General features: G+C 37.7%; 1 protein-coding gene across 1 annotated transcript in view; it reads right to left on the bottom strand.

Moving 5' to 3' along the window:
* Nucleotides 1-27,655, bottom strand: part of SOX6 (SRY (sex determining region Y)-box 6) — a 239,801-nt gene that overhangs the window by 81,653 nt on the left and 130,493 nt on the right. The window contains exons 7-8 of the mRNA XM_010150535.1: nucleotides 12,467-12,587; nucleotides 3,781-3,860 (exon numbers count right to left, since the gene is read on the bottom strand). Coding sequence (XP_010148837.1) covers nucleotides 3,781-3,860; nucleotides 12,467-12,587 — 201 coding nt within the window. The remainder of the gene's footprint in view (nucleotides 1-3,780; nucleotides 3,861-12,466; nucleotides 12,588-27,655) is intronic.

Genomic DNA, 27,655 nt, shown 5'->3' on the forward strand with positions numbered 1-27,655 from the left:
TTTTTGTTTTGCTTTTTTTCCTACAGATCACTTTGTTTCGGAATAACTCCAGCTAACATCATTGTAGTTCTTCCATTTCTATCAACAGTTTATCAATCGTGGTTGAGAGACCTGTGATATTTCCTTATTTACAACACAGACTACTTTGTAGAACTATCTAAGAATAAAGGCAGATTTTTTTAAACAATAAAGACCATATAGTAACATACCTTGCTTGAAAGTAAGGACATATAGGTACCACCTCTGCCACCACTGAAACTTCCCAGTAACTAGGTTTCTGCTAGCAGAACTATGAAAGCTGGGAAAACCCATTTCATGATCAAGGTCACTCGTTTAGCAAGATTACTGGACACAGGTATCTAGAATCAGTTAATATCAGTGCAATCATTTGACAACTAGGGAAAAAAAAAATCAGGGAAACAGAAAAGGGGAGAAACTCCAGAGAAGGTTGGTAGAAAAAAAAGGGCAAAGGGAAAATTATTGACAGGTTTTACTGCTCACACTGATTAATTAAAGCAACATGCTTTTGTTACACATGAATCAGAACTCATCCACACACCACTATGCATACCTGCTACAGGTGTATTTGGTAATATATCTGTAAACTATTTAGCAGAAGGTTGATTTGATGGGATTCACTCACAGTTGTTTGAAGCTGGAGGGGTGAACAGAAATAGCTTGGTCCTTCTTCTCAGACCATACCTAGAGAACTGTTTCCTCATCGCCAAGACCCTCCCTCACACCAAGAGTCCTAACAAGGCTTGGTCCTATCATACAAATTATTTAAATCTTGGCCCAGTTGTTGAAGAAACTGATGAGATTGGGCTGAGCTGTTAATGGGAAGTGTGGAACACAGAGCATCATTGATGCCACCCTCATGAGATCAGTATACAGATGAAAATAGTCTAATGTCAAACCAAAGCAGAGCAAGCCACCACGTCAGGAACATAGACTGGTATAAACATGTGGTAATTACTACTTTTTTTCAGGGTACTCAAAGCTACAACTGACTATTAATGATATTTTACCACTAGCCGATCAATGTGATGCAAAATCTTAGGAGTAGATTGGTCGAACAGGTCTGTTGCTGAAGAGCAACTTCTTTTTTTTTTTTTTTTTTAAATGCAAGGCCCAGAGAGTGAAACTAGTTACTTGATAAATTCCTACATATGATTTCAATGAAGTTATTTAACTCACAGAGATACATAATCCACAGGTGAACACAGACATAAAATTTAGAGAAAATACATTTTGATACCATTGTGCTAAATAGCTTGAATAACATGATTAATTAATAACATTAATCACAAATTGACCACTGAAGAAGCATCTTCTATAGAATAATTGCTATCATTATGTGATGTACCTGGGAATAAACTGTTTTCTGTGCTATTAGATTCAGAGCTTCTGTAGGTCAGACAGATGAGAACACAAAATTGCTGCTAGCTCCTACTTGAAGCATAATCATCCCAAAAAACATAAGTGAAAAAAAGAGTAGAGATTATAAGTTTGAAGCTGACAGAATTTCCACTGCAACTGAATATGGATTGTGGAATATCACTTTGGAACTAATAATAACACCCTGGTAAAGTTGAAAAGTTAGAGTTACGGCAAAGCTTTTTTAATTGAAAAGCTTTCCCTCCCCAAGTTCTCCGAACATAGATATCACACACATGCTCACATGTAGAAACAAAACCAAACCTGCAAATGAATTAGCTATTTCTGCCACTGGCTGAAAGGAACAGAGGTTAGTTTTGTGATCAGTATTTTCAAGCACTTGAGAAATACTCAGATACCATGGTCACAGCATTCACGTAAATAAATAAGTGGGTGGGGTGCATGGAAGAAAGAAAGCAAAACAGGGAAAGAAGGGGGAAGGGAAGCAAAGATAGAAAAATTATCTGAAATGCTACACCCCTAACAGTCTTCCTGACGCAGCAGGTATAACAACAAATTCCCTCCAACAAACACACTCAAATAAGTGTTCATTTAGGGAACACTGATGGAATTTATACAAAGACAATATTAATAGAAGTAAATAAAATTTAGTTCAGCCAATTTGTCAATCAGATGAGCAGGTACCAACTGAAGGTTAAGTACTCTATTACTTAAATACAAATAAAATAGAAAGTGGGGAGAACAAACAAAACATCCTCTTTTACAACAAATATATCTGAAGGGAAGTTCTGGCTCCTCAAGCACTCAAATGTTTCTGAATTTATTACACCACTTTCTTTGCTCGTTGTTTTCTTTTCTCTCTAATTGTGCTCGTCGTGTTTAACAGCTCAGTCTATCATTTCTGCAAATTAATGAAATTGCACTATTGCTGTAGGTTCTGATCAAGGCTGATGTGCCAATAGACGTGTGGGTCAAGCCACAGATTGCTGTAAGATGAAATGTCAGTGCTTTAAATCCTGTTTCTTTTGCAATCAAAATGTTTTTATCCTTCCCTGCATAACAGACTTGTGTACATTCACTGTCTGTATTGCATTTCAAAAAGTAGCAAAAGTAGTATGTCTGTTCAAAAAGCTGATTTCCGAAGTATTTTCTCAACGAAAGCTTAAGAGGCTTTTGCCTCAGTAAGTATTCAAATACAGATTTTCAAATGATACCTGCTATTTTTCCTTTTGAAAATCTTCCCTTTTGTTTGAAGCATGTCCAAGGTACACCCCTAACATAATACTATCATGATCCGAAAGTATTTTTGGGGAGACCTTTCTCTGCAGAGTCAGGGTGTTCCCTTTTCAAGTTTTGATCGCAGGTTATGTCAGACATAAGCTCAAGGGGTCTTTTTCACCAGTTCTGCACCATCAGGGCCATTCTCACCCTAAGTTAACTTGGCAAGAAGAATATCAGCACTGGGTAAAAATGAGAGGATTTTTAATTTGCTTTGGTCCCTCTGGAAAATTATATAATTGCAGAGGGGTAAGCAAAATAGATATTTATATATTAACATGGCAGTACTGTGCTACTTTAGGCACAATTTATTCCTACTTCACATCTGAATCCAACTCTAACTCAAACAGGGGTTTCAAAGGTTTACTTGCAAATAGTTACATGCATCTTTAATGGCCTTTCCTCTCATGTTCACTGTCACTTCCTTTCCACACATTTTAACTCTGAAAGCTTTTGACTGTTTCTTCATTATTTATGACATTGTTGTGTCTTTTCTTGTGAAATTAAAAACTTCTTGCCACAAAAAGCTAGCTAATAATACGGCACATAAATCTTTCTTTCAAAACATTTCATTCTATATATGACAAAAATAAATAAATGACCAAACCAAGGCTCCTGACCATGCTTGGCATCTGACCAGCTTAATGCACGGAAAGGTTGAGATTACCTAAATACAGACGCTAAAAGAGTTTGCAATTTATTGTATTGTCAGCACCACACTATCTGAAAAGAAGAAAAAAACCCAGTACACATATTAGTTCGGATACACTCACTGCTCAGATTAAAAGTGGTGCATTGCAGCTACAGGGGAAAAAAAGTACTAAAAGATTTCTGAACATAGGTCCCATCAACTGGTCATATAATCAAAAAAATACCATTAGCTCTGCCGATATAAAATATACAGCACAATGTCTCTCACTCATAGTATCAAGGTTGGCTGCATGTTGCTGTTTTTGCAGTACCGTAAGTACATAAGGTGTTAATCCTCCTGGGCTGTGCTCAAAAATTATTTAACATTCAGACTATTATTTAGCATACAGCTGGTTAGAAGTTTTCCCCTAAAATGTTGGCTTTGATCCCACATTTTTTTGTTCTGGCACATACCTGGAGCTGTAAAGGGCTGAGTCCAGAAGCAGCAGCAGCTGCCATTGTTGATGGAATGAACTGCACAGGGTAGTTATCACCTGTCGGGAGAACAATGAGTGCAGGTTCAGACAATGAGCAGAGAATAGCAGCAGACAAGTGCAAACATGGACCTAGGATTGCCTGTGCTCCACAGCACTCCTCTAAGCCTAAACATCTGCAAAAACAAAAGGCTTCGCTGGGCACGGACTTGCCACGCTCCCTTGGAACTTTTTTGTTAGCAGATAGCTGGTAGGCAAACTGGCAAAACATAAATGCTCTACTTGTGATTTTCATTTTCAAAAGCAAATGTTCAAATCAAGCGTGTACGCTTGGGCACAGCATGGGCCTTAAGGCCATAGACACACGGACAAGATATCCCAGGAAATCCCAGTGATTCCCAGGGGAAAGAAATTGTCGCCAAGTGTTTCTTAAAACAGGAGAAATAACCCAAGAAATTTCACCTCTGTTTAAGGCAGAGTGATTTCAATATCGAGTGGCCCTTTCCTGGGAAAGCTACCAAGTTGACTCAACACAGGTTGAGGTTGTTTCTTGTTTAGCTTTGAGGCTCTCTGTCTTGGAACAATGCCTTTAAGGTAGCCATAGAGAAAAATAAAATTAAATAATTTTAAAGTATAGTTCAAAATACTAACTTTCTCTTAGATCCAGAACCTTACTGAATTTGATAGATTACATAGTTGTTAAGTTACATGAAGATTCAGGCACTAAAATTTCTGTGGTTTGTTCACTGGAAACTGAAAATGTATGCCCTCTACACTGACAGGACAACAAATACACCAGAAAATAAGAGATACTATTGATCCAAAATAAGCATTGCAGCATTATATCTTATAGCCTCTGTGAGAGATCCCACTTCTGAGCCACTGCAACAATGCATCACACACTGAGACTCCTAGTCAATATAAAGAATGAAGGAAGGCTGAAATAGTTTAGCAGTGTAATCTGTAATGTAAAATTTAGTAGAGTAAAGGATAAATAACACAGTAAATATGATTTCATGGAATCTCACTTTGGCTCAAGCTTCTTATTTAAAGTCAGTGTTATGTACTATCTGTAGGCTGCATTTTAACAGGCTGCACCTCTGCAGATTTTTGAGATTTACAAGGATCAGTCTGTTTTACATGAACTTTTCCACAATGAAAGCAAAATGTAGCAATGAGGGAAAATACAGATATCAAAAATAATATAATATAATCAGAACATTCCGAGACTTAGTGTTTTTTGGTTTTGGTTTTTTTTTTTTGGTGACCCCCCCAAACGACGACAGTTTGAATCTTTGCAGTGACTGGATTCTTCGGAACTCTCTCTTTTTAACACCTGAAGTGCTATTGTATTCAGCCCAGTTTAAATGTTCGGTTGTTTCACTTTTAAAATAAATTGTACATGTCTAATCCACAAGGTCTCTTTGCATCATATCCATAATACCTCATCAGACCATTGAGCACAGTATGCGCTTGTACACAGTCCAGTAACAATTGGATTCTGATTGCATATGGAGCTCTGCTACAATGCATTCACTAACACTATATTGTACTGGTGTCCTATGGTGTAATGTTCAAAATATCTCCTCTTATTTTCCCCCTTCCATGAGGTTGATTTTAGTTTGCAATGATGTTGAGGGTTTTCTTTAAAAAAAAAAAAAAAAAAGACAAGGAAAAACCTAAGAACCTTTTCTTAAAGTACCAAAGCTGTCTTTTTATGGTTAAACAATTCTACTCAATTCTTCGATATTTATATGAAATTATCTGAATAAATAAGATCCTAATCTAAGTTAAATAATGTTTTATAAATATCTTACAAGATTTAAAAAAAATCACAAAGATGTTGAATTAATGATGCTTTAAATGGGGGGGAAAATAACCATCCGAGTTATCAGCACAGACTGCCTTGCAGAACATTTCGGAGGCATTCTTTCTTTAAATATCATGAATTATTCATTCCTGTTCCACACAGCTATCTCTTCTTTCTCCCTCCCCCTCCACATACACTTTTTAAGTTCAATACCAGTTGCTTTATTTGTACTAAAACATTTTCCATGTCAAACATATTTTTAAAAAAATCAAACTCTAAAAGAATTCCCTGCGGCACTCCTTTTTCACAGCTGTCATGCTCCTATGGTTTGAAATAGCCAGATATTTTACGCGCACACACACACACAGAGTTTTTGGCTTCACAGTTAATTTAGTAGTATCTCTACCACACCCTGTAATGTTCTCTTGCTCACCTGCTGGCTGCAGTTCTTTCTTTTGTTACAGGAAAGATAATTTTATAGTTATGCCATTTATTTGTTATTAAAACATAATACTGCGTATCGTTTCCGTCCCTGTCCCTGGTGTATGCCCCCCCTCCACCGATTTTAACATGTCAAATTATGACTAAGTCCAGGTATGTTAGCAGTATCTTTGTGGTGAGAACAAAATTTAATACTTTCAGCTCTGGAGTTCTTTGCCGACACCAAGCAGTAAAAGCAGAGCAGAGATACGTTTTTCTTCCTTGAGGAAGCTGAGCATGAAGGGAATGGACTGGGTTTAATTTTTAATTACAGAAGGTACATATTTCCCCCTCTCATTTTGTCAGTGCAAGAATGGATCAAGAAGCTTCTCAGTAACTGTCTTGGAAAGAAATCAGTCAATGTATTGTAGCAAATTTTTTCAAATTTATTTCTCAATTTGGAATGCTTGCGTGAGGCTCCATGCTTTTAAATTTGTACAAAGGCGGCGGCAGAACATGTTCAAACAGGTCTGCTTTAGGTACCGGTGTGTGCTGGCCTTTGATAACCAGGAGTGAGAAGAATGCCAGAAGAAGAAAATCTGTCATGTTTTGCAAACTGATCTCTTCAATCTCCTTGCTGTGCTGATTGTCTATTTACATTTGGCTGCTGCTGTTTATATATAAATTGGTGTTTGCAAGCCATGGAAAAGTATGCCAGACTTCTGTTTCATTTGTCAGGTTGAGCAACATTTCCAAATGAATAAAAGCAGTGAGCAATTGTACCATGTTATTCTACATAGAAATAATGTAAATGTTTCTTTTTGTCTTGGATGAAGCGATGAAGCTTAGTGACTTTATTTACACCACATATGAACTTACTTTCCAGATCAAGGCTGTGTGAGCTGTGAGAATAGAAGGATGTCTGGTTCTTGTGAGACTCAGCATAGTGGGAAAGTGCTGCTTTATTAGCAGCCTTTCCTAAAAAACAATTGTAAGACACAAGCTGACTTTCTTCATCTGATTTACAAAGATTTCAGTTTGATAATGGCTTCCCCAGTTTGGGATTGTAACTTAAAATGTGTCTCTTCATGCCTGGATCTCAAACTGCCACTTGCAGACCCTTCATGTGGAATCATAGAATAACAGGAAATGGAGTTGGAAGAGATGTGAGAGATCACAAATTCCAGAGCGCTACCCTTCCAGGCACAATGAGGACCAAGGAAAGCATACCCTTCCTCAGGGTATTACGGGATACAGCAAGGACACAGATGCCCACTCCTGCAGTATTCCCACACAGCATAAATTTTGTTTGTGCAGCAGCATCAGGTGTGAGGAAGATGTTAACAGAGATACCTAGCTAAGGCAATACTGTGGAGCATCTCCTCTGCCAGGTGACACTATCTTAGTTCTGCCTTTGTCCTGAGCAGTTTGCTACAACACTGTCTTACTGCCACACTCATGCCTCAGCAAAATCAGTTGTCCTAACAATTGTCTGTCTAAGGGTAAGGAACTTCAGTGCAAAATCCCAGTTGAAAATACTCAGTTGCCTACTACCACTTCCAGCTCTTGCCTCAACATTTAGTAGTGAGGCACATATGGATTGCTACAACAAATCCTGAGGTTACAGATTCTTTGTTCCAACCGGTAAAACCCAACAGGAACACATGACAGGCTTTAATACAATACTGTGGAATTTCTATTAGAAACAAGACTCATTCAGCACCTCTGCCATGCAAAGATAGACAGCCAGCTCAGTACACAGTTGACTTGATGTACTTTCTGTTCTCACCTGCCAAGAGGAACAGCAGCCTACTGAACATAAAGTACTACGCTATGTAAAATTGAAACCACCTTACAGCTTTAGGAAAAACTTCTGAAAAGCCTGTTCCAAATGGAAACTGCAATGATGGATATCACTGAAATCCAGCAGATCTAAGATTATTTTAGTTATGTGGATAAGCTACTGTGAGTTTAATTAGTCTGATGACAAATATCTAACAGTATTGAAATGTTCTGAGGTCCAGCCAGAGGACAATAAGCCTGTCAGTTTTGTTTGTTGTGCTTTATCTAACTTTACATCCATTGTTTTCAAAGGAGTTGTGTTGATTTGCTCCAATGCAAGTAGGAACAGAACCAGGCCAAGATGTTGGCTCCATTTCCCACTATTTTTGCCATCAGCCTTGGAAAACAGTCTCTATTTTCACATTTTATTGTATTGCTAGTATAGAGAAATCTCTTGTAAATTATTTTTGTGTAAAGCAGAATAACCTACGTCGGCAGAAAGGAGTTGTTTGTTAGCCATTCTAACCATGGTCTTTATATAACCTATATATGAAATATGAAGAAATGGTTTGAAAACACACTGCAGCATACCACTCTAGAAAACCTTTTAAATAGAGGTTTACAATCTCCATAACTCAGTGTCTCTGTTTTCAGTAATCTTTTTCAGAGACACTTTCCACCCCTGGTAAAGAACAGATGTAATACAAAATATTTACAGAAGACTATCAAGCAGAAGTGATCATTCATGTCCAAGTCACATGGATTGCCATCATGCAGCCAGCAATGGAGAGCAGTCCTCCCACTCTGCTCAGAGGAAACTGTAGCTCTGTTTTTGAGCTATGCTCAAAGTATTGGCTGGCTCGGGCCCAGTGCTGCTCTGTATCTTCACTCTGTCATCATCCTACTTCCCCATTCCCTCTTAGCCGCAAAACTTGAAGTAATACTTCAGGCCCTGCAAGATGGAGATGGGAGCTGTCTTCCTTGTCCCACTCGCTGTCTTCTCCTCTTGAACAAGGACATAATGGGGACATACTAATCACACTCAAGGATACTCCAGCCCACTAACCTTTTCTGGATGCATGTGGTTGGTTAAGTGAAGGGAAATTTGCAATGGGAGAGCAGGTATAATGGTACTTATGTTACCCACCAGTTCCAAGTATAGTGGGCACAGTCAGAAAGCCAGCACAGTTGCTTTGCTGTACTTGGAATGCAATAATCACATTAACTGTGTAGCATCACTGGGCAAGTATTAGCTTCCTAACAGCTGCCACTCTCAGCTTCCCACTGGAATAACTGGCAACCCCCACAACCAGGTACTCTACGAGGCTCGTCAAGCGCCTGCAGGTCAATAGTCACAACAGTCATTTGAGATGCACAGCGCCCTAAAGTTTTAATTAATCCAGTATACAGTATAAATACTGAAATATGTATAAAAAATTAATTAGGTGGTCTATGCAGCTCTGATTTCTCAATTAGTACTTACCATGCCGGAAAATTATATTACATGACTTTGAGATACATAAGGAAGCATGGGACTTTGGGGATATTTTTTTCTAATGTAATTATTACTTGTCATCAGCACTTGCTAACTTTGGCCTGTTTCACCTGCCAGAGATCCAAAATACGGGGGGAGAGCTACAGCCACCTCACGCTATAAATCCTGCCAGGCAGTAAGAAACTCTGTCCTGTCAGGTTTTAATATATATCATAGCTGTATACCAGCAATTCCTTGAGTTTTCTATTCATAATGACTTTCTGAGTTCAGGAGCAGCTAAGGCATCTGCTGGAAGGACCTCAGAACCTAATTAATCCTCCTCTCTTCTACAAGTTTTTCCTTTGATGACATGACCTAGTGTAGTTTGTTGTAAGAATACCATTTTCTTAATTCAAGGCATAGGGCTTACGTCCATATTTCCAACAGTACTCAGTAACTGCCACCTTGGCATTGAACTAAACAGCCATTAAATTGGTTCTCACTTAGCCCATAAAGATATATTTGCATGGACACCTGCACGTAATCATACCCCGGCTTGTGCACCAAGGCAGGACTTCTCATCTCAGCTGCACTGTCACACTAACACTGATAGGCCACTTCCAAGTCCAAGCTGGCTTATACCTAGCCCATTTTTCAGGCAAAGGAAATTAAGTGACTGCATGCGCACAATATTTGACATTCCCTAAATGACACAGTCAGTTTCAAAACTACTCAGTTCCTGCAGCCCCTATTATTGAAATCCCTTTCACTGTATTTTCTGAATGTCAAGGAAAACCGGCACTGTCAAAGCTTAGTCTTGTCTACATCAAACTGGAGTGAAATGAAACAGAAATGAAACAGGCAACCAAAAAGAAAACTGTAAGTATCTGAAGGGTTAATCCATCTCATATCTTCCCTCAGAATTATAAGCAATTTTAAACTGACAGTTCTAGAGGTGAAAGTTTCATTTCTCACAAAAGTAGAAGAGTACGGGTAGTAGCATTCAAGTTCATAAATATTCCTCAGAAATGACTTTGAAGAACCCTCTCTATGAAAGAGATCCAGTTTCATTAATTCCTTAACTACTGTGCCAAGAGTGCCAAAAATAGGAATTAATCAATACCAAGTGTAGTCATGGAGGTTTTTTTATCATGATGTTTCTCCAACAGAAACTACTAACCTGCCCAGCTACCTTTGCCACACATGCTGTAGAATTCAATTAATATATTGAATATATAAATTTTCTTATTTCTTGCAAAGCACTGGGTATAATCAGATTATTGTGGTTCTTACTAGCATCAGCTGTATATAAACCACTAACATACTACCAAACATTTTAGCTGTATTCCAAGATATCTAGGCCTTGATTTCTGCCTGCACTCAATCTTTTAATAGACCTCTTTTTCTGCATTCTGAAAAGCAAAAAAATGCCCTAAAGCTGTATCAGCTTCTGCTGTGAGGTCAATAGGATCAGAGGCAAAGCAGTATAAGGTCAATAAAGTTAGACTAGGTACTACTGTAAGGAACACTTCAGAGTAAGGGCAGAAATCTGTTCTTGTGCAGGAAATCATGCTGGTACTCCCTAAGTCATTATCGTATCCAGTAGCCTACAGAGCCAAAATCAACACGATGTGATGTGACATATCACCTTTTAGGGGGAAGCACAACCAACAGCTTAATCATTAATAGTCACTATTCAGAAAGCATCTCAGATTAAAATGGAAAATCAAGGAAACCAAAGCACTTGCTTTGTCTTGTCTGTGAGAAGAAAGGTATTAGCCAGGATGTCGTAGACAATTTCCACAGCTGGCAACTCACGTCTTTGGAGAAAAAATATTCTCCACGTTTGTCCCCAACAGTTGTGAGGTGGTGATGTGTGTGAATAGCCATCATTCTGTGTCATCTAGAGCTAGCTGCCTTTCAGAGCTCCATTAACTGGTTCCTGCATGCAGTGCAACAGTTTGTCAAATTGGAAAAGAACTTTGGGATTTCTAAACCTGGAAATAGGATAATAACTGGACAAAGATTCTGTGTTTAAAGAGGAATGTCTCTGGATTAACGAGACAGATGGGAGTGGGACAAACGGAAATGCTTGCTGAAATCCTGCTTGGCCTCACTTCATCTAATATTAAGTAAACTTGCTAGAAAAGATTTTAGGTTCAACCTGGCTTTTAATTAGTATGCTGTTTACATCATCTATTATGAGGCTTTACTTTGGATTTGACCCTGCTCCTGCTGCAGCCAACAGCAAAAACACAACTAACATCAGCAGGAGCAGGATCAATGCTTTACTTTGTACATTTCATTTTAATGTCAAAAAAGAAACTGGTATTTATGTTTTGTAGTTATTAGTTATCAGGTTAATATGCTAAAGGCAGCTTGACAGGAATACTATTAATGAGCAAAATAAGGTTGCTGCTTCTGGACTGAGGTCACTTACAAAGAATGTACAAATGAAAATAAGGTTGACTTTTATTTACTTAACTATCTTCCTACATTGAATTCCTTTGGCAACGTGTCTTTAAACATTTAAAGCTCTGTTTACAAGGAGGCTCTGAAAGTAGCTTCAAACCATTATATCCCTAATTGAATTCCCCAGGAGTCCTGTAAACTCGGAGGAAAAAAAGAAAGAAATCATAACATTTGCTAAATCGTCTCAAAACATATTTCACTGCAAGGTTATGTGACCTGTTACAAGTCTGAATGATGACTGGGATTGAACTACTGAAACCTTTTATTGTTCAGATTGAAATCAAACAAAAAGTTGCCCATTTGAAGCCTGCTAATTAAATTATACTTCCTATGAGTTTTATCACTAATTAAGAGTAAGAATTCTGGCACAAAAGACAAGTACACTGATGATAACAAATTAATTAAAGATACGTAGCTTTTGTATAATAACACAGGGCAATCCGGATGCAAATTACTAAACGAGTGGGCCAATAAATTTAGAGCAAATGATTTTACAGAAAATAAATGTAAAAAAATCATGATGTTCAATAACTAATATTCCATCCACCTCCTTCTAACCAGGAGGTTTTTTCCGGTGGAGTTGCAAAACTCCACATTATATCCAAACAGCTACGCCTGTTGTGTGACATCAATATGAGACAGATCACACAAGAAGGTACAGTTAATATCCTAAAATGTTAAACAGCTTCAACATCTCTGTCAGCTTACCTGGCTTGTAAGTTATTCCTGGGGGAAAGAGGAATCCCTGCTGGGCTGCAGCAGCCGCTGCCAGTGTCCGCTGGTCGTGTGGAAAAATTGGGATCATGAGCGGAGGCATGTGACCCTGAACCTGCTAAACAGAAGAGAGCCTCTGATCAGAAATAGCACAAATTTGTCTTGACAGGTATTTCTCCAGTACTGATAGTGTTCTTGTGTTCACACAGTCCCACAGAACCTTCGCCTTAATGTAATCCCTGTGAATTTCACATTATCACATCAAAGCCCTCGCTAACATTGTTTTCCCTCAGTGTCAAAGGTGTAACAGTCTCAGTGAACTGCACGTTTTCCTACTTCTTCCTGGTTCTTTCTTTTTTTTTTTTTTTTTTAATTAATATTTCCTGTCCTGGCACAAGGTAAAAAGGTACAAAACCTTCTAACATACTGTAGGTTCTTTAAAAGAAGAGTGGTATGTACTTTTATTGATTTTTCACAGGTTTTCTCATCTTTGGTCACAGAAAGCAGAGTGACAAGCATTTTAGAAGTAACCTAACACCGCAGTACTTACTTTGATGTTCAAATTTTAGTATCATTGGGGTAATTTTAATTCTGAGATCTTACATCATTGTATTGTTCATATATATACCAACAGCTCAGGTATGTTATTTCCATATCTCACCACAGTATTAAACAGTCAACACCCCAGCTCTTAAGATTCAAGGCTGCAACATCTTGGCCCCAGTTGAACTAACATTCTTTGCCATTACACCTCACTATAACACATAAATTGCTTGTCTGTCTAAACAGTTTTACAGCTTTATGCACTATCATGTAGCTTGGTAATTATGGAGCTGTATTCAGAGACCATTTCAGAATAAAATCTACTATATCAAATTTAATTTGACCTTAATAAGTGTATCAAAAAGCACAAACATGTAAAAGCAAAAACATTCTTCATCTTATACCAGCATTTGAATTCAACATTTAGAAAATGGGAGATGGGATAGAATCATGTCTGCTACATCCACATGTTAATTTCCTAGTTGCTTAATTAATGCTACATGTGTTTCAGAGACAGTGGCTAGGATCACAAAGAGTTTTTATCCATCATTCCTTAAACCCAGAAGCACCCAAGGGTTCAACTATGATTTTTCTGATTAGTAATTAAGCAAACATATAATGGTTTATATATCAAAGCTAGTAAATGTAGGAAGAAATTGGGTTTTTAGGCAGAAAAAAAAATTTCCCCCTTCGTACCATAAATCGGTGGCATTAAATACTATTAAAAAGTTAAAATACACTTCAAGCAATTTTTTTTTTTTTCATTTAATTCCTAAAAAACTTTTTTGGTCAAATCCCATATGTTGACCTATGACATTGTTTAAATAGTGCCAAATTTTCCTGTCATATCCCCATTACTTTCACGACCATTGATGTAGTGCAGAAATGCTACTGTGTGTGTCTATGAGGGTTAATTTACCAACAACTCTTCTCTTGGGAAAGCCCTAAGATGTAGGTTAATAAAGGTCAAGCAAAAAATAAACTCTTTACAGTATTTTTTTGAATCCATTTCTCAGGAAAATCAACTTATAATAAAAAGGTCTTTGTGCAATTACTGCTATGGCAGTGGGGCGTGAAAGAAACTAGCTTTGAGCAGCTTTTTCTCTCTTTTTAGCTGAGGTAAGCCTGGCTATGCATTTTAGGATATGAGTTAAACTTGGTTAGATTGGAGTTGATCCCCATGTGCCCAGCACTGGCATTTACCTCTGATATAATTGTGCTAGTTTTGCTGTGTGGTGTTCCTTTACACTGACTACAGGAATACAGCAGATGAAAACCACAGGCTTTGTCTGATAAAAACAACTACAGTATATATTGGAAGGAATTCAACACAATACAGTCTACAATAATTTTTAGTAGTTCCCAACTATGGTCTAATCAAATGGATCCAAAGCTTAAGAAATATCCCTTACAATCACCGTGCACAGAAAGTATTTCCATGAGGCTGGAAAGGTACAAGGCACCAACACAGTCTCACCAGACACAGAAGAGATCAGCGAGAGTACTGTGGTTAGAGTGATGGTGCATCCATACCCATAGCACTACTTTGCACCGTCGTGTCATAAAAATAATTTGAAACGTATAGTGACAAAATCCCACAATGGTTATTTCCCAATGTAATTCTGTAGAGTTGGATCTACTCCACCATATCCAAGAAGATTATTTTTAAAACTCTGAAATAAAGGGAATTCTGTTAGGGCTGAGAATTACCATTGCATGTTCTGGCTATCTGCTCTTCTTCTTGAAATACTATTCTGAACACTGGATCAGACCCTCAGCCTCTATAAATCAATGCAGTTTTTGGCTACAGGTAGCTTGCATTTAGACTGTGAGTTTGAGTTTACTTAAGTGTTATAAAGATTGAAAAAAGGCCATATTGAATGGCAACCATTCCCTTCCATGACTCTTCCCTCTAGCACATATTAAATACGATTTCTAGGTACATCTTGGTTTCATCCAGAAACACATAGGTGTTGATTTTCAGCACAGGTCAACTTAAAAGAACAAATAAACATTAGAAAATAAGAGAAGGTACAAGTATGACTGATCTCTGAATTATTAAAGATATAAAATTCATGTCAAAAAAACTGTACACACCTTAATTTTTTACTTTTTTTCTTAAGTTGTTGTTATTATTATTTTGCTTTTACTGAGGTAGGAGAAATTGGGAGGAGGGGTTGATTGGTGTACTTCATAAAATCGGCTACATGCCCAGAAATTTTAATTGCTGAGATGTTCCTCAGGTCTTTCTGAAAACCATGACTGTAGCAGATGCCCAAGAAACACTCCGACTCTGTCTCTTCCCATTCGTAAAAAATAGCGTATTGTTGGATCTGTACTTTCGCCTTTTGTCTCCTCTGTGCTAAGTTGTTGATGATGCCATTTTTTGCCATCTGCCCCAGAGCTTCATTAAAGATACATGAATGGACTAACTGGGCTGCTATCTTGTGAGGAACAGGTGCTATTGTTTGTCCCCAAAGACTTGCACTAAAGATCTCACTCAGAATACTTGAGAAAGAGCATCTGCAGCAGTCAGTCAGAGAGTGACTTGGCAGAGCCCATGCTATGGGCTAATATGCAAACAGTGACACACAGGGGGACTCATTTTCTCTTTCATGAAGATTTTTTTTTTTTGGTGACGGGTAGTAAATGTTTGGTTTCAAGCAATTCTGCCAGTCTATATCTTTCACTGAACTGTACTAACCCTGCAGAAAACCTGGGTATGTTCTTTCCAAAATTCAGTTCTGCAAGCTTGAGTAAAAAAATTATCTGTTACATAAAGCTGCCTTATAAAATTAATCTCTGTTTCTATTCAGCAAGCTCAGGTTTAACTGTGTTAAACATGAGAAGCCACCAAGATTAGGGAACTCTTAAAAGGTAGTGTACCATTCCTTTAATATACCATCACAACTCTGACGGCCCTTGGGAACTGATTACAGCACTTCCTTACCTGAGATCTAAGTCAGGAAGCAACTTTCAAGCAAATCAGCCCTGATTAGTTCAAGAAGCAACTTCCAATTTGATTCTCCCTGAAATAATAAAAGCTGGTGGGACGTTTGATAAGCTGGGCAAATCTGCAGGCTTTCTCCCACAGTCATGTGAATGCTAGTTCAGAAGGTGGCTGGACAACTCTCCCTGTTCGAAAGTCATTGATGGTTAGCATTGTGCATGGAAAAATGCAACAAAGTGCTGTGTTGCATAAAAATAATGCCTTGAATGAAAAACATCCTCATCCTTTGGGATAAGGGCCACAGCACGTGAGAGTAAGGAATAGGAAGGGCTCTCTCTTGTAAAAATCAAAGCTGCCTCCGCAACAGCTAACATTACAGCTAGAGAAGTAAAGGCATTCGGAGAAAAGGATGGCAGCAGTGCAAGCAAAACGGCAGCTCACACGTTTTTGCTTATCTGCGAGGATCACAGGCTTCAAGAGCAGAAGTGAATCCCACCCTACAATGGCAGCTGAATTTCTTGCAAACATTTCAAGATGAAACCTGACAACTTGCCTCTCTGGTGTACAGTTTACTTCAGTAAAGTCAGGAATTATGTGCCATCTTTTTGAGAGGGGATAAGCACAATCTTTATAATATTTTATTACTTTCTTAAAGCTTTTCTTTTATTACAACCAGCATCAGTATAAAACTGTGTGAATGGCTAAATAAGCCAATCACTAATAGACCAACATCACTATTTAAAGCCATTGCCACCCCTTCTTCCACCAATAAAATCCATGGACCCTGTTCTCAACCCCTAGAAATCCTGAGATATGTGTTGACTCTAACAGACTACTCCAAGGCACGTTAGCTGAGAAACCAGCCTTGGAAATTTACTGAATTGAATTTTTTTTTTCTTTAATATAGGTTGTACAATACCTTTTGTCCTTGTGATGTTGTAACTCTTTAAGAACCTAATTCATTCACAGGCAGGTTTAAACTTTTCATAGTTTAAACTTGAATTTCTACCTAAGATTGTTTTAACTTCTTGAAAAATTTCTATAGCCAGATTAAAACCCGTCTATGCTGTCATTAAGTTTTTCATTTCCATAGCAAAAATGTGTTTGAAATTTCATACTCTCTCATTTAAAAACTGCAGTGAAATAGAAGAGTTTCCCAGGTAATTACAATATATCAATTAAGAATGTGCATTTTCAGAATGCTCAAAATACATGCTTATATAATAAAACATAATGGCTACAACTGATAGTTCAACACGTTACATTTTAGGTTGATTCATTTAAAAATTCTTAATGGCACTAAAAGCAGTGTTTGTGTCCCCAGTACTACTAGTGTAAGTTTTTAAATGCACTGCATATTATATGTATTTACCTTATCTGCATTTTAAATAGTGTGTATACAATACATGGCACTATTATATTTATGGGTATATAATATTATTATTATATTATAAATTACTACCATTGGAAGTTTATTTAGTTCACCTTCTAGTGTTGGGTTTTGTTGTTCTTTGTAAGAGAAATAAAAAAGAAATTTTGTTAATTTGAATTTTATTTTGATTAGGTCACTTTGGTGACTTTGCGAGAAAGGGAACGGCATGTTGCATAAAGTAGGGGCTACTTCTATGAAAGTTCATATATGTGAAAGTCAGTGGGATCACTTAAATGCAGCTACATGCTAAGATTTTTTCTGGTTTGAGCCCAAATCTCCTCCCCAGCTCTGCCAATATTGTAATGAACTTGTGTTGTGACTGAGCCATTTCCTGCTCACAAAAATTATCTATTTAGAAAACTGCAGAAGAATGGTATTTAAAAAATAAGAAGGTCTCTTTGGTTATAATTGAATGGTCCGGCTCTTTTATTTGTGTATATTTATTTATGAAGCAAAGCAACTGTAAGGCTGGGTTAACTGACCAGTGCAGTTATAAAGGATCTGGCTACTTCCTGTGCAAGCGTTGCCTGGGACTTTTGTTCTGAGCTCAGAAAGGTAACCGATGAACTCTCAAGGCTTTGAACTAATGCACCATCAATGCCTAGCATTCTCTAATGTGAGAGTGGACCCAAACGCTGAAGTGAGAAATCCCCTCCAGCACAAATAATCCCAGGGAAGCAACCGTGACTCTGCGTGTGGAGGAACAGCCACTGAGGAAAGGTGGGCTCCGACTGACCAAAAGCGATCAGGCAGGCACTGCATCGTAGCTAAGACACCAACAAATCACACCGACATAGCTCCACACTGAAAATTACTCAGAGACTACTTTCTGCTCCTGTTAGCAATATAGAATCACTGCCGCTATATCTATATAGGGAGGTATATTATGTCCTAATTTATCTGCCATCTAATTATCTACAGCCTAATTGAAAAATATTTCCTCTCAGTGAAAAGTACATGAGCCACAAAGAAAATGTCTGCCAATGAGATCCCAGGGGAAGTGTTGGCAAATAAACTGTAAAAAAGATACCATAGACTTGCAAAGTGAGAACATTTCATATGGGAAATAATATGAAAAATATGTAACTCACTACTGAATTTGTAAATGGGTTGTAACTGCTATTTTCTTTCTTTGCCCCGATCGTTTTTTCCATTTGTCCAATGGTTCAGCATGATTTGGAGATTTAGGTCTACTGCAGTGGCCATAACATTAATGTGAAAATTGCAGCCATGATCATAGAGTGAAACAGAGTATCCTTATTTTTTTATTATTTCTTTCTCACTCCTTTGAAACTTTAAATGAACTAAACTTAAATTCCATTTACTTGGGAAATAAAGAAGGGAGCAACAGAGAAATACTAGCAACCACAGTGAAAACAGAACAGTTTTAAACACTAACTCTCATTTTATTTCTATTAGCTTCTCATCGTGTTTCCCTGTTTTCGTCTAGCTCCTTGACTACCTGGAAATACAGAATTCAACTAAAGATGATCTCATGAAGTTAAGAGTATGATAAATGGTAATTAAATCTATTTAAATTGTCTGTATTTTAAGAAACTCTCACTAGGAGGGATGGAGAACATCTCTGCTATAGAGAAATAAATAAAACATGTTATGCAAAAGTGAATTTATAGTTCATTTGGAATTAGAGATCTACCACCTTTTCAATCCATACAAATGCATAATCTTGTCAATTAAATATTATTGTTAAGGTCTAGTAGTATGTTAAAATCACTTTAAAGTGCAACTAAGGAAAATTCATGTGTGTTTATTACTCCTTAAGGGTCTATTAGTGGGTATTTTATTCAGATTTGTGTTGTAAAATCTGCATAAACTCAGCATATTGTTATCCCCATGTGTGCATTTGTTTGGTTAAAGCATAACAGCAAATCTCTATTTCTGCAACTTCTGGAAAAGTCAAGAGAACTAAAACAGTCCTAATTTTAATCAGATACAAACAGTTATCTCTACAGAAGTGAGGAGTTGACTATTATGCAAATTGTCACAGTTAGTGGTCACCAAGCTATCACAGAAGACTGAGCAAGTCAATTATTTCAGATCTTTCCAAAGACTAGTGAAGATGTATGTTTCTCATTTGCACCTTGTCTTATTCATGCCAAAATAAGAAAAATATTGCAGCCTAATGATACTTGTTGATATTTTATGTACGGAAGCTCCATTACTTGAGCTCAATTCTAAATATAAATTATGTCAGAAATTCCTTATTAGCTTATGTTTTTATGGTGATATCAAAATGGGCAAGATTTTTGGAGTACATTGAAATATTCTGTTGATGGAAAAATTTAGAGCGAGAGATGCTTTAAAATTTGCATTTCATATTGGTGCTTTCAAGCAGTTTTTCCCCCACATCCTTTCAAGGCAGAGTTCTTTTTCTGAGTAGTAGCCATCACTAGTTATTAACATGAAACTAATTCCCTCAATAGATTGGCTTGCAATGTACGGTATAAAAAAAAACATCTAACGACACACACTGATGATTGCTAAAGGAAGGATTGTCTTTCACCTTAAAGAATAATTCCAGCAGAAGTGGGAACAATGACAGAAACATCTTGCAATGCCTTTGATCAAAAGTCCTTCTGCCCTATAGATGTAAAAAAGGTACAACAAAAGAACAGGTTGGGGTTTTTCTATATTAAACAAATATGTATCTGAAACCCAAGGGTCACTGATGCTAACAGGAGTTCTGCCATTCACTTTCCTACGGGAAGAGTTTCTTCCTGATCAGCACAGTTTTTAAAGCTTTCTGTATTTTCACTGATATTCCAAGATTTGCAACTATACTGTGTTGTAACTATATAAGCAGTTATAGATTTTGAATAGTTAACAAATATTAATTAAATCAAGCACAAAGACCCATTCAGTGGATGGTATTATGTCTCTAGTTTAGGTATGAGGCCTTGATTTCTTTTACAGTCACAGAAGTGAAAACGCACAGTGGATATAAACTAAATCCATAGTGATCTGTTGGTTGTAACCTTTGCACCTTACCTCATAATTGAGCTACCCAACGTTCAGAGTTATGGCTAATGAGGGATGCGCTCTGTTGAAACAGCAGAATGAGGCAGATTTTGAGCAGGTGCACTCCAAGGTTACACAGTATAGCCCTCAAACACTTGTATACTGGCAGGATATGAGGGTAGAGATGAGTCACAGGTGGGAAAAGGAGACACTTTTCCCATCCCACCCAGTCCCATGACTGACTTCTTCAGATATTTATTCCTCTGTGAATTTATTCTTATTATAGAGACAAGTATGAATATTTTTCCTGAAGCCTAAATGGATAATATTCAAGACTAAGTCAAAGGAGGTGTTCACATCTCGTGAGAATATTCTTGCTTCTGTGTATTTTTGAAAAAGATTTCATGCAGAATAGTAATCTAGAGAACTTCTAGAAATCACGTTTATGGAGTGTCTACATCGAAACACAAAGGGTTATCAGAAGCAATTATATCAAGAACTAGTTTAATGCGGAAAACTCCTGTGTCTAGAGATCAAAGTCAAATCAGAATACTGATTACATGCAAAAATTAATTTGTTCCATCTATTCCTAGGATTCCTCAGATTTTGACACGATCTGACCACCTTTACTCAGAAAAGGCTCCAAGACACTGGTGTGTTTGCACGGTATGACTGATTGCCACTGCTAGGTATACAGTAATTATTGCAGATTGGGAGTGAGCAACAGAGTTTCTAAACTTACAGTGATATAGACAAAGCCTGCTTCCTTCCCACACCAACTCTGTCTGGCTCAAATCAGTTATACTGGCTCCTAAACTTCCTACAGCGTTTATGATTCATCTACAAAAACATTTTGAAAGAACAGAAGCAGTAAAAAGGTAAAATAAGGCAGAACACTAGGAAACTCATATTTAAAATAAGCATTAGGTATTTCCTATCCACATTTGGGTGCTAAAATTCCAGCGACAGCTATACTTCAGACAGAAGTCCACACTGCTGTGCTGTCTTCCCTGCAGAGGATCCCGATATTTGAGAAGGAATGCCAATCTTCCCATTTTCTGGCGTTCCCCGATTTGTCAGAGATCCAGGGTTATTTAAAGCGCTCTTTCGGCTTGCGAATAGATCCCTGCCATGAATCCAGTGATCACACCCGCGTTAGAGTGACGCTGCTCGCAAAGTTGGGATATTTTCTTCAGTTGCTCATGACAGTCGGTGGGAATGAGTAGCACAAAGCTGTGCTGTGATTCCTTTTCTCTGCCTGCCAAACCTGCAGTGAAGGGCTGGCTCCTCCGCAAGCGTAATGTGGAGCTGGTGCGATGAAATGCCCCGGCAAATCTACATAGAATGACGGGGCCGTAACAATGGCCCTTTGTCCAGCTGTGCCTGCTCCCCCCTCTGCAGCCAGGCCTTATCTGCTCAGGAAATGCCTGCTTTAACTGACAGGTAGGAGATTAAATCTACAGCTGCCGAAACACAATCTCTGCTCTGTTGGATAGGCTTTCATTGAAAAGCACTACAAACACGTAATTTGTTTATGTTGTACCAGCAATCTTTGACAAAGCAGACTGTCTAGCTGAGACAAATGTGGTTAAACCCATTTATTGTATTATTTCTGGTACACAGAACAAGCTCTTAAAACGTAGAAACTAGACAAGGCACAAAGCTCTAGCTGTCTAAAGAAATCAAGAATAGATGACTTCTTGTTACACTAGCCCCCTTTACACAGCGGAGCATGTTCCCTCCTGGAAAACATCCACTGTGTTTTCTTTCTTTTCTTTTTCTCTCTCCCTACCCTCCGCCTCCCCCCCTTTTTTCTTTTTTTTTTTAAGTGGGTGGTTCAATGATGTTTATGTTTCCAGGTTTTAAAGTTTCTTTTGTTTTCTCTCACATCAATAGATATAAAATAACTAAGTCAGTCAAAGGATGCTTTCAGATTTAAGAAACAAGGGAATATTTTTGAGACACTAGTTCTCAAAGAAAGAATAATTTTCCAGACACACTGTCTGGTCTTCCTGACTTAATGCACGCTCAAATAGAAGTTTTGCCTGACTAATGAATGCTGGACTGACACCACCCCCCACCCCCTTCTCTCTCTGTTTTTTAATCATCAATCACGTATTTCTCAAAACATTACTTCATTCTTGTTACACCTTCTGCCTTATTTTAAAATAATATTGCTGGCTGTTTATTTCAAAAGAAAGGCATGAGGAACTGACGAATTAAGTGTTTATAAATCTGAGTTTTCAGATCGATAACAACCTTTTTCATAATTCAAAGGCTTTATATGAAAAACCTGTCTTTTAGCTCTAGTTTCTTCTGACCATATATTACTGCTTTGTAAACTCTTCTACAAGAACTAAATGGGTACTATATGCTGAATACAAGAAGGGCAACATTAATCTCTGCAGAGAAGAGCCTCAAAAACACCACTTACTTCAGTGGAGCAGGACACTCTCCCAAGAACAGACCATGGCCCATACCAAGCTCTGCTATCTATATTTAAGACGCTGTTCAGCTGATCTGCATATGCAACTCCAATTAATGTTACTGGGAGTTTTGAGCACACACAGATGTGCTTAGCAACTGGCATATTAAAACATCCCTTCACTCTGCTGAAACTTAATAAATGAGTTTTCCCAGTGTTGTTACTATAGATGCTCAACAAGGAAGATCTTGTAAATCACGGAATTGTTGCTGTAATGGTTAACCATAATTAAAAGGAAAAGAAATAGGAAGAGTAGTCAAAATCTTAATGCTTTATCATTCACGTTACTTCTATAACCTTCTTATCTCTCCTGAGACACTCTCTTACATACCCTTTTACAGCATGTTGGTTTCCATATTATTTTATTTAACCTTAATCACAGCATTCATCTCTGGTTTTGAGAGGAAGCTACACGGAGCTACCATACAAGCTGCCACTCAGAACATTCAGTTGGCATAAAATTAAAAAAGTATGCAATAAACTGGCTGAATCCATAGGGAATCCCTCAAACAGCATGGCTAATGAGGGGAATCCATAACAGACATAAACAAACCCAGAAAGATGTCTGGGGCCAACATCATTATGTAAGATATATGCCCAAGATGTATGGGCATACATTTGAATGTTCAACTTCAAACTCAGCCTGTATTAGATTGATTGAATCTCAGCATGGGGTTCAGTTAATAAACAAACCTTGCCTTTGGAAAATATTTGGGACTGAAATCATGTATTATAGCCAGGCACCTACTACATGTGGCACTATAATGCCCTCCTTCCTTAAAGCTTTGTTAAAGCAGGATGGTAAAGAAAATTAGAAATCCGTACTATCAGAGGAACAGATACAATTTTCCAGTTAAGAGGCACAACTCTAAAGACAGTTGTTACCCACAGACTGTATTTCAGTCTATGCACCAGGGGCATATGAATAGAATTCACATTAAAAATTAGAGACCAGTTTGAATCTTTGGGCTTTGATTCACACTTCCCATGTTTTTTAAACATGTTACCCATATTCTCATAAAGGATACAACAATAATGCTAGCAAATCTTTTTGGTAATTATTAATTTCACTGTAGAATAGCTTTTTTGCTATGCTTGGCTTGTTAAAAAAATGCATTTTGCTCACCTCAGGGTACACCATTAGCCTGCATATTTGCTCTTTTCCTTTTTTTTTCCAGGTTTTGTTTAAAAATTCTTCTTAAACCTGTATATTAATCACTGCTCAGAGAGTGAAAGAATTTGCAGGAGCAGCTGAAGTGCTACTTTTCTTCCAGAGTAGGTAACTAGTTAGTGCTGACACTTTTAACATACATTGGAATAGGAATTAAAGAGATCTAGATAAAGGAAAAAAACAATCAAGAGTAAGGATGAGGGCTGACTTGATGGTACAATCAGAGCCCAACATATCAGTCTTACATAATGACACCTTGCAAAACTGTGAGCTACAATGGGAAGCCCTCGTGACAGCCAGATCCAGAGGTCATATAATAAGAAAACAAGAGAAGGAATGATACAAAAAATGTCTAGCCAAATAGAGTTCCAAAATCAGTGGAGAAATCAAAAAGCTTCTTCCAATAGCTCTGTTCAAAGTCTTACATCTGTGTTTACTTGTAAGCCACTATGCTCCATTCTGAAGCTCTGTTTTAGGGTTCAGCTACACTGGCAACAGCCACACTGGCAACAGCCACACAGTATTTCAGTTCATGTATTTGTAGCACCTTAGTTCTTCTGTAATATGTCCCCACGTGAACAATGTTTAAGTACACTGAAGATGCCTCTGTGGAAATTTGTTTACTTGCTCGGATGAGACTACTCTTAAAAAGTATGCACTATGGAAGCTAGGGTGTCCTATGTGCCCTTATAAAGTTACATATCTTAACAAGCAGAAACTTTCCTATTAGACATTTTCTTAAAGTAAAAGTGAATGTCTCTGTATATAAACATATGTGTAGAGTTATGATTACTTTATATTTTAAAGAGAAAACCATATTCTACATATTCACACATACATATGCAATATATAGATCTATATATATGTAGAATATATATTCGTATACACATATACATGTATTTTCTATCAATATTTTAAAATATGCATATATATATATACACACACATAGGTATTCATATGTAGCATATGCTTTCCTCTTGTTTCCCAAATCCCCTAGTTGGGATTTTGATGTTCTCAGACCCATCTGGCTATACAACTTGCTTGCTGAACTCCTGGATAGTAACCATTTAAATTCATAGAATCATAGAATCATAGAATGGTTTGGGTTGGAAGGGACCTTAAAGCCCATCTAGTTCCACCCCCCCTGCCATGGGCAGGGACACCTTCCACTAGACCAGGTTGCTCAAAGCCACATCCAGCCTGGCCTTGAAGACATCCAGGGTTGGGGCATCCACAACATCTCTGGGCAACCTGTTCCAGTGCCTCACCACCCTCTCTATGAAGAATTTCTTCCTGACATCTAATCTAAACCTCCCTGATTTCAATTTATACCCATTACCCCTTGTCCTATCACTACAGGCTCTTGTAAAAAGTCCTCTCCCAGTACCCTTGTAGGCCACCTTCAGATACTGGAAAGCTGCAATGATTACTTCCTTGGACACACAAAATCTTTGTTTCTGAAATGGGAAGAAATCTGTGTTTCTTCTCTGGGAAGACCACCTCTATCTGTGTACAGATGTACTCTGAGCATGATATATTTAACAGGTTTGCTGCTGAGTGAAGAAGTCAGCAAGCCAGCTGGGCTAATCACAGTGATAGACAATTTGAGTAACAAAAAATAGTCATTTGGAAACCACTCTGTCACTCACATGTATTATTGCTGGATTTCTTTCTGTCTCTTCTATTTATCAAATCATTTTTTTCTCCTTCACTTAATCCTTTCACTCCTCACCTTCAGTCTCCTTGCAAAACTCCTAGCAGTCACTCTCACTTCATCTCTTTTGGAGAGTATTTTTGTGTGTATACAAGGTAGCTCTCTGGCAGTAAATTCTCTTCCTAGGCCACAGATACCAATAAATTCATGCCCCAAAGTTGTCAATAAGTTTCCATCATAAGGAAGGAGACCATAGTGAAGTACATTTGGCTTTCTTGGTTTTACAAAGGTCATTGTCACAAATACAAAAGATTAGACATAAAAATAGCATCATATCAAGGAAATGAGGACACCAACAAACATGTATTTTTTCCAGTACAGACACATGCAGCTGAAACAAATGAAAATCATGCTTTTCTAAAGCTCTCCTAGTGCACTCAAGGGCCTTCAGCATAAACAATGCCCTTCCCCAAATTCCCTGTTCTGTTAGCACGTGCTTGCCTCCAATCCCTTCAAGTAAATAAGAGTTTTCAGGATGTAATTTTCCATATCAGTTTAGATGAATTTTTCAAAAGAATTTTTAGGGTTGAGTGTTTTTTGTGGGTTTGTTTTGTTTTTTTTTTTTCATTGGGAAAGTTGGTCTAACTCCAAAACTGCAATAAAAGATGACAAAACAAGATATCAATATAGGGTTTGAGAGATGTGAGTGCAAATGGATTGAACAGGTTTAATGTGAGCGGCACAGACCAACTAATCCATACATTCCTTTTGCATCACATTGGTATTATATTTTTAAGGGAAATGGAGGGGAGAGGTGTGGTACTGTATTTTAAGGAAAACAAAAGAAGAGGTTTTGCTTAGTGTTAGGTCAGTAGTGTGCCTAACTGATCTAATGATTCTTTTTTAAATAGATCAGATGTCTATGTGATATCATTACTATCTAGCTGCTTTATTTTGTGACTGGATAGAGTGATACCCATAGCATCACAAACAGTATGTGCATCCCCAATACCATCACCCCAGAGTTGGCTCATGCATGTGGCACTGTACTATCTGCAACCCTATTAAAACAGCACAGTGTACATCTAAGTCATCTCAGCACTCATATTTTTACAGTATATGTCAAGCTGATCTCGATTCTCTCTCCTGGAAGCCTGGACCATGTTCAAATCACTCATTCATTTTCCATACTCACTGTCTGACTGGCTTTTGCTGTTACCAGTCGCTGTTACAACCTCTGTGCTATGCATAACAAAAATCTTTCCCATCTGAGTTGCCTGCCATGGTTACTGGAAATCTGCTGTGTGCAGCATTCCCAAGAGCAAAAAAAGTTCCTTTACTGCCATTGGGTAAATATCGTTTTTTCTTTAAAAGAAGCATCTACCCTCCCTGAAACCACCTCTAAAGGTGACTGCTAAGCTATCCCCACCTCTCCAATTGAATTTATGCTAATTTGCATTTTATTCTTTCTAGTGTTGACATAATAACTGAAGTATATGTTCCTCTTCACTTTTCATCCCTTGCATCAAGGAAAAAAAACCTCACAGCTCCCTAGTATTTCCCAAAACTTCACCAGAAAATATAGCTAGGATAAAAACTATCTGATCACTGCCTACTTATGATGCTTTTTAACTGAGTTTGCATGTTAATTTATTGCATGCTTTGTTTGTAAATGTGCTTCTGAAATAAATGAAGCATTTACAAATATGATTAATCTACAGATTCAGAAGCATGCAATAAAGAAACAAATTACTGAGTGCCCTTGTCCTTTTACACAGAAGCTAAAATACAACTTTCAAACATCTAAGGCTGCCTAGCGTTATTTTTAATTTAACTGATGTTGTTCCGAATGGAAGTTTTCAAAAAATCAGAATTAGGGTCCCTAAGTTGCTGATTCCAGTGTAACTCAGAAGGAACTGCAACATATGTTGTAAACCAACACCAGTGTAAACACCATGTAGATGAGGTC

This window comes from Eurypyga helias, unplaced genomic scaffold (assembly GCF_000690775.1).
Source record: "Eurypyga helias isolate BGI_N326 unplaced genomic scaffold, ASM69077v1 scaffold8274, whole genome shotgun sequence".
In the NCBI taxonomy this organism is placed as follows: domain Eukaryota; kingdom Metazoa; phylum Chordata; class Aves; order Eurypygiformes; family Eurypygidae; genus Eurypyga; species Eurypyga helias.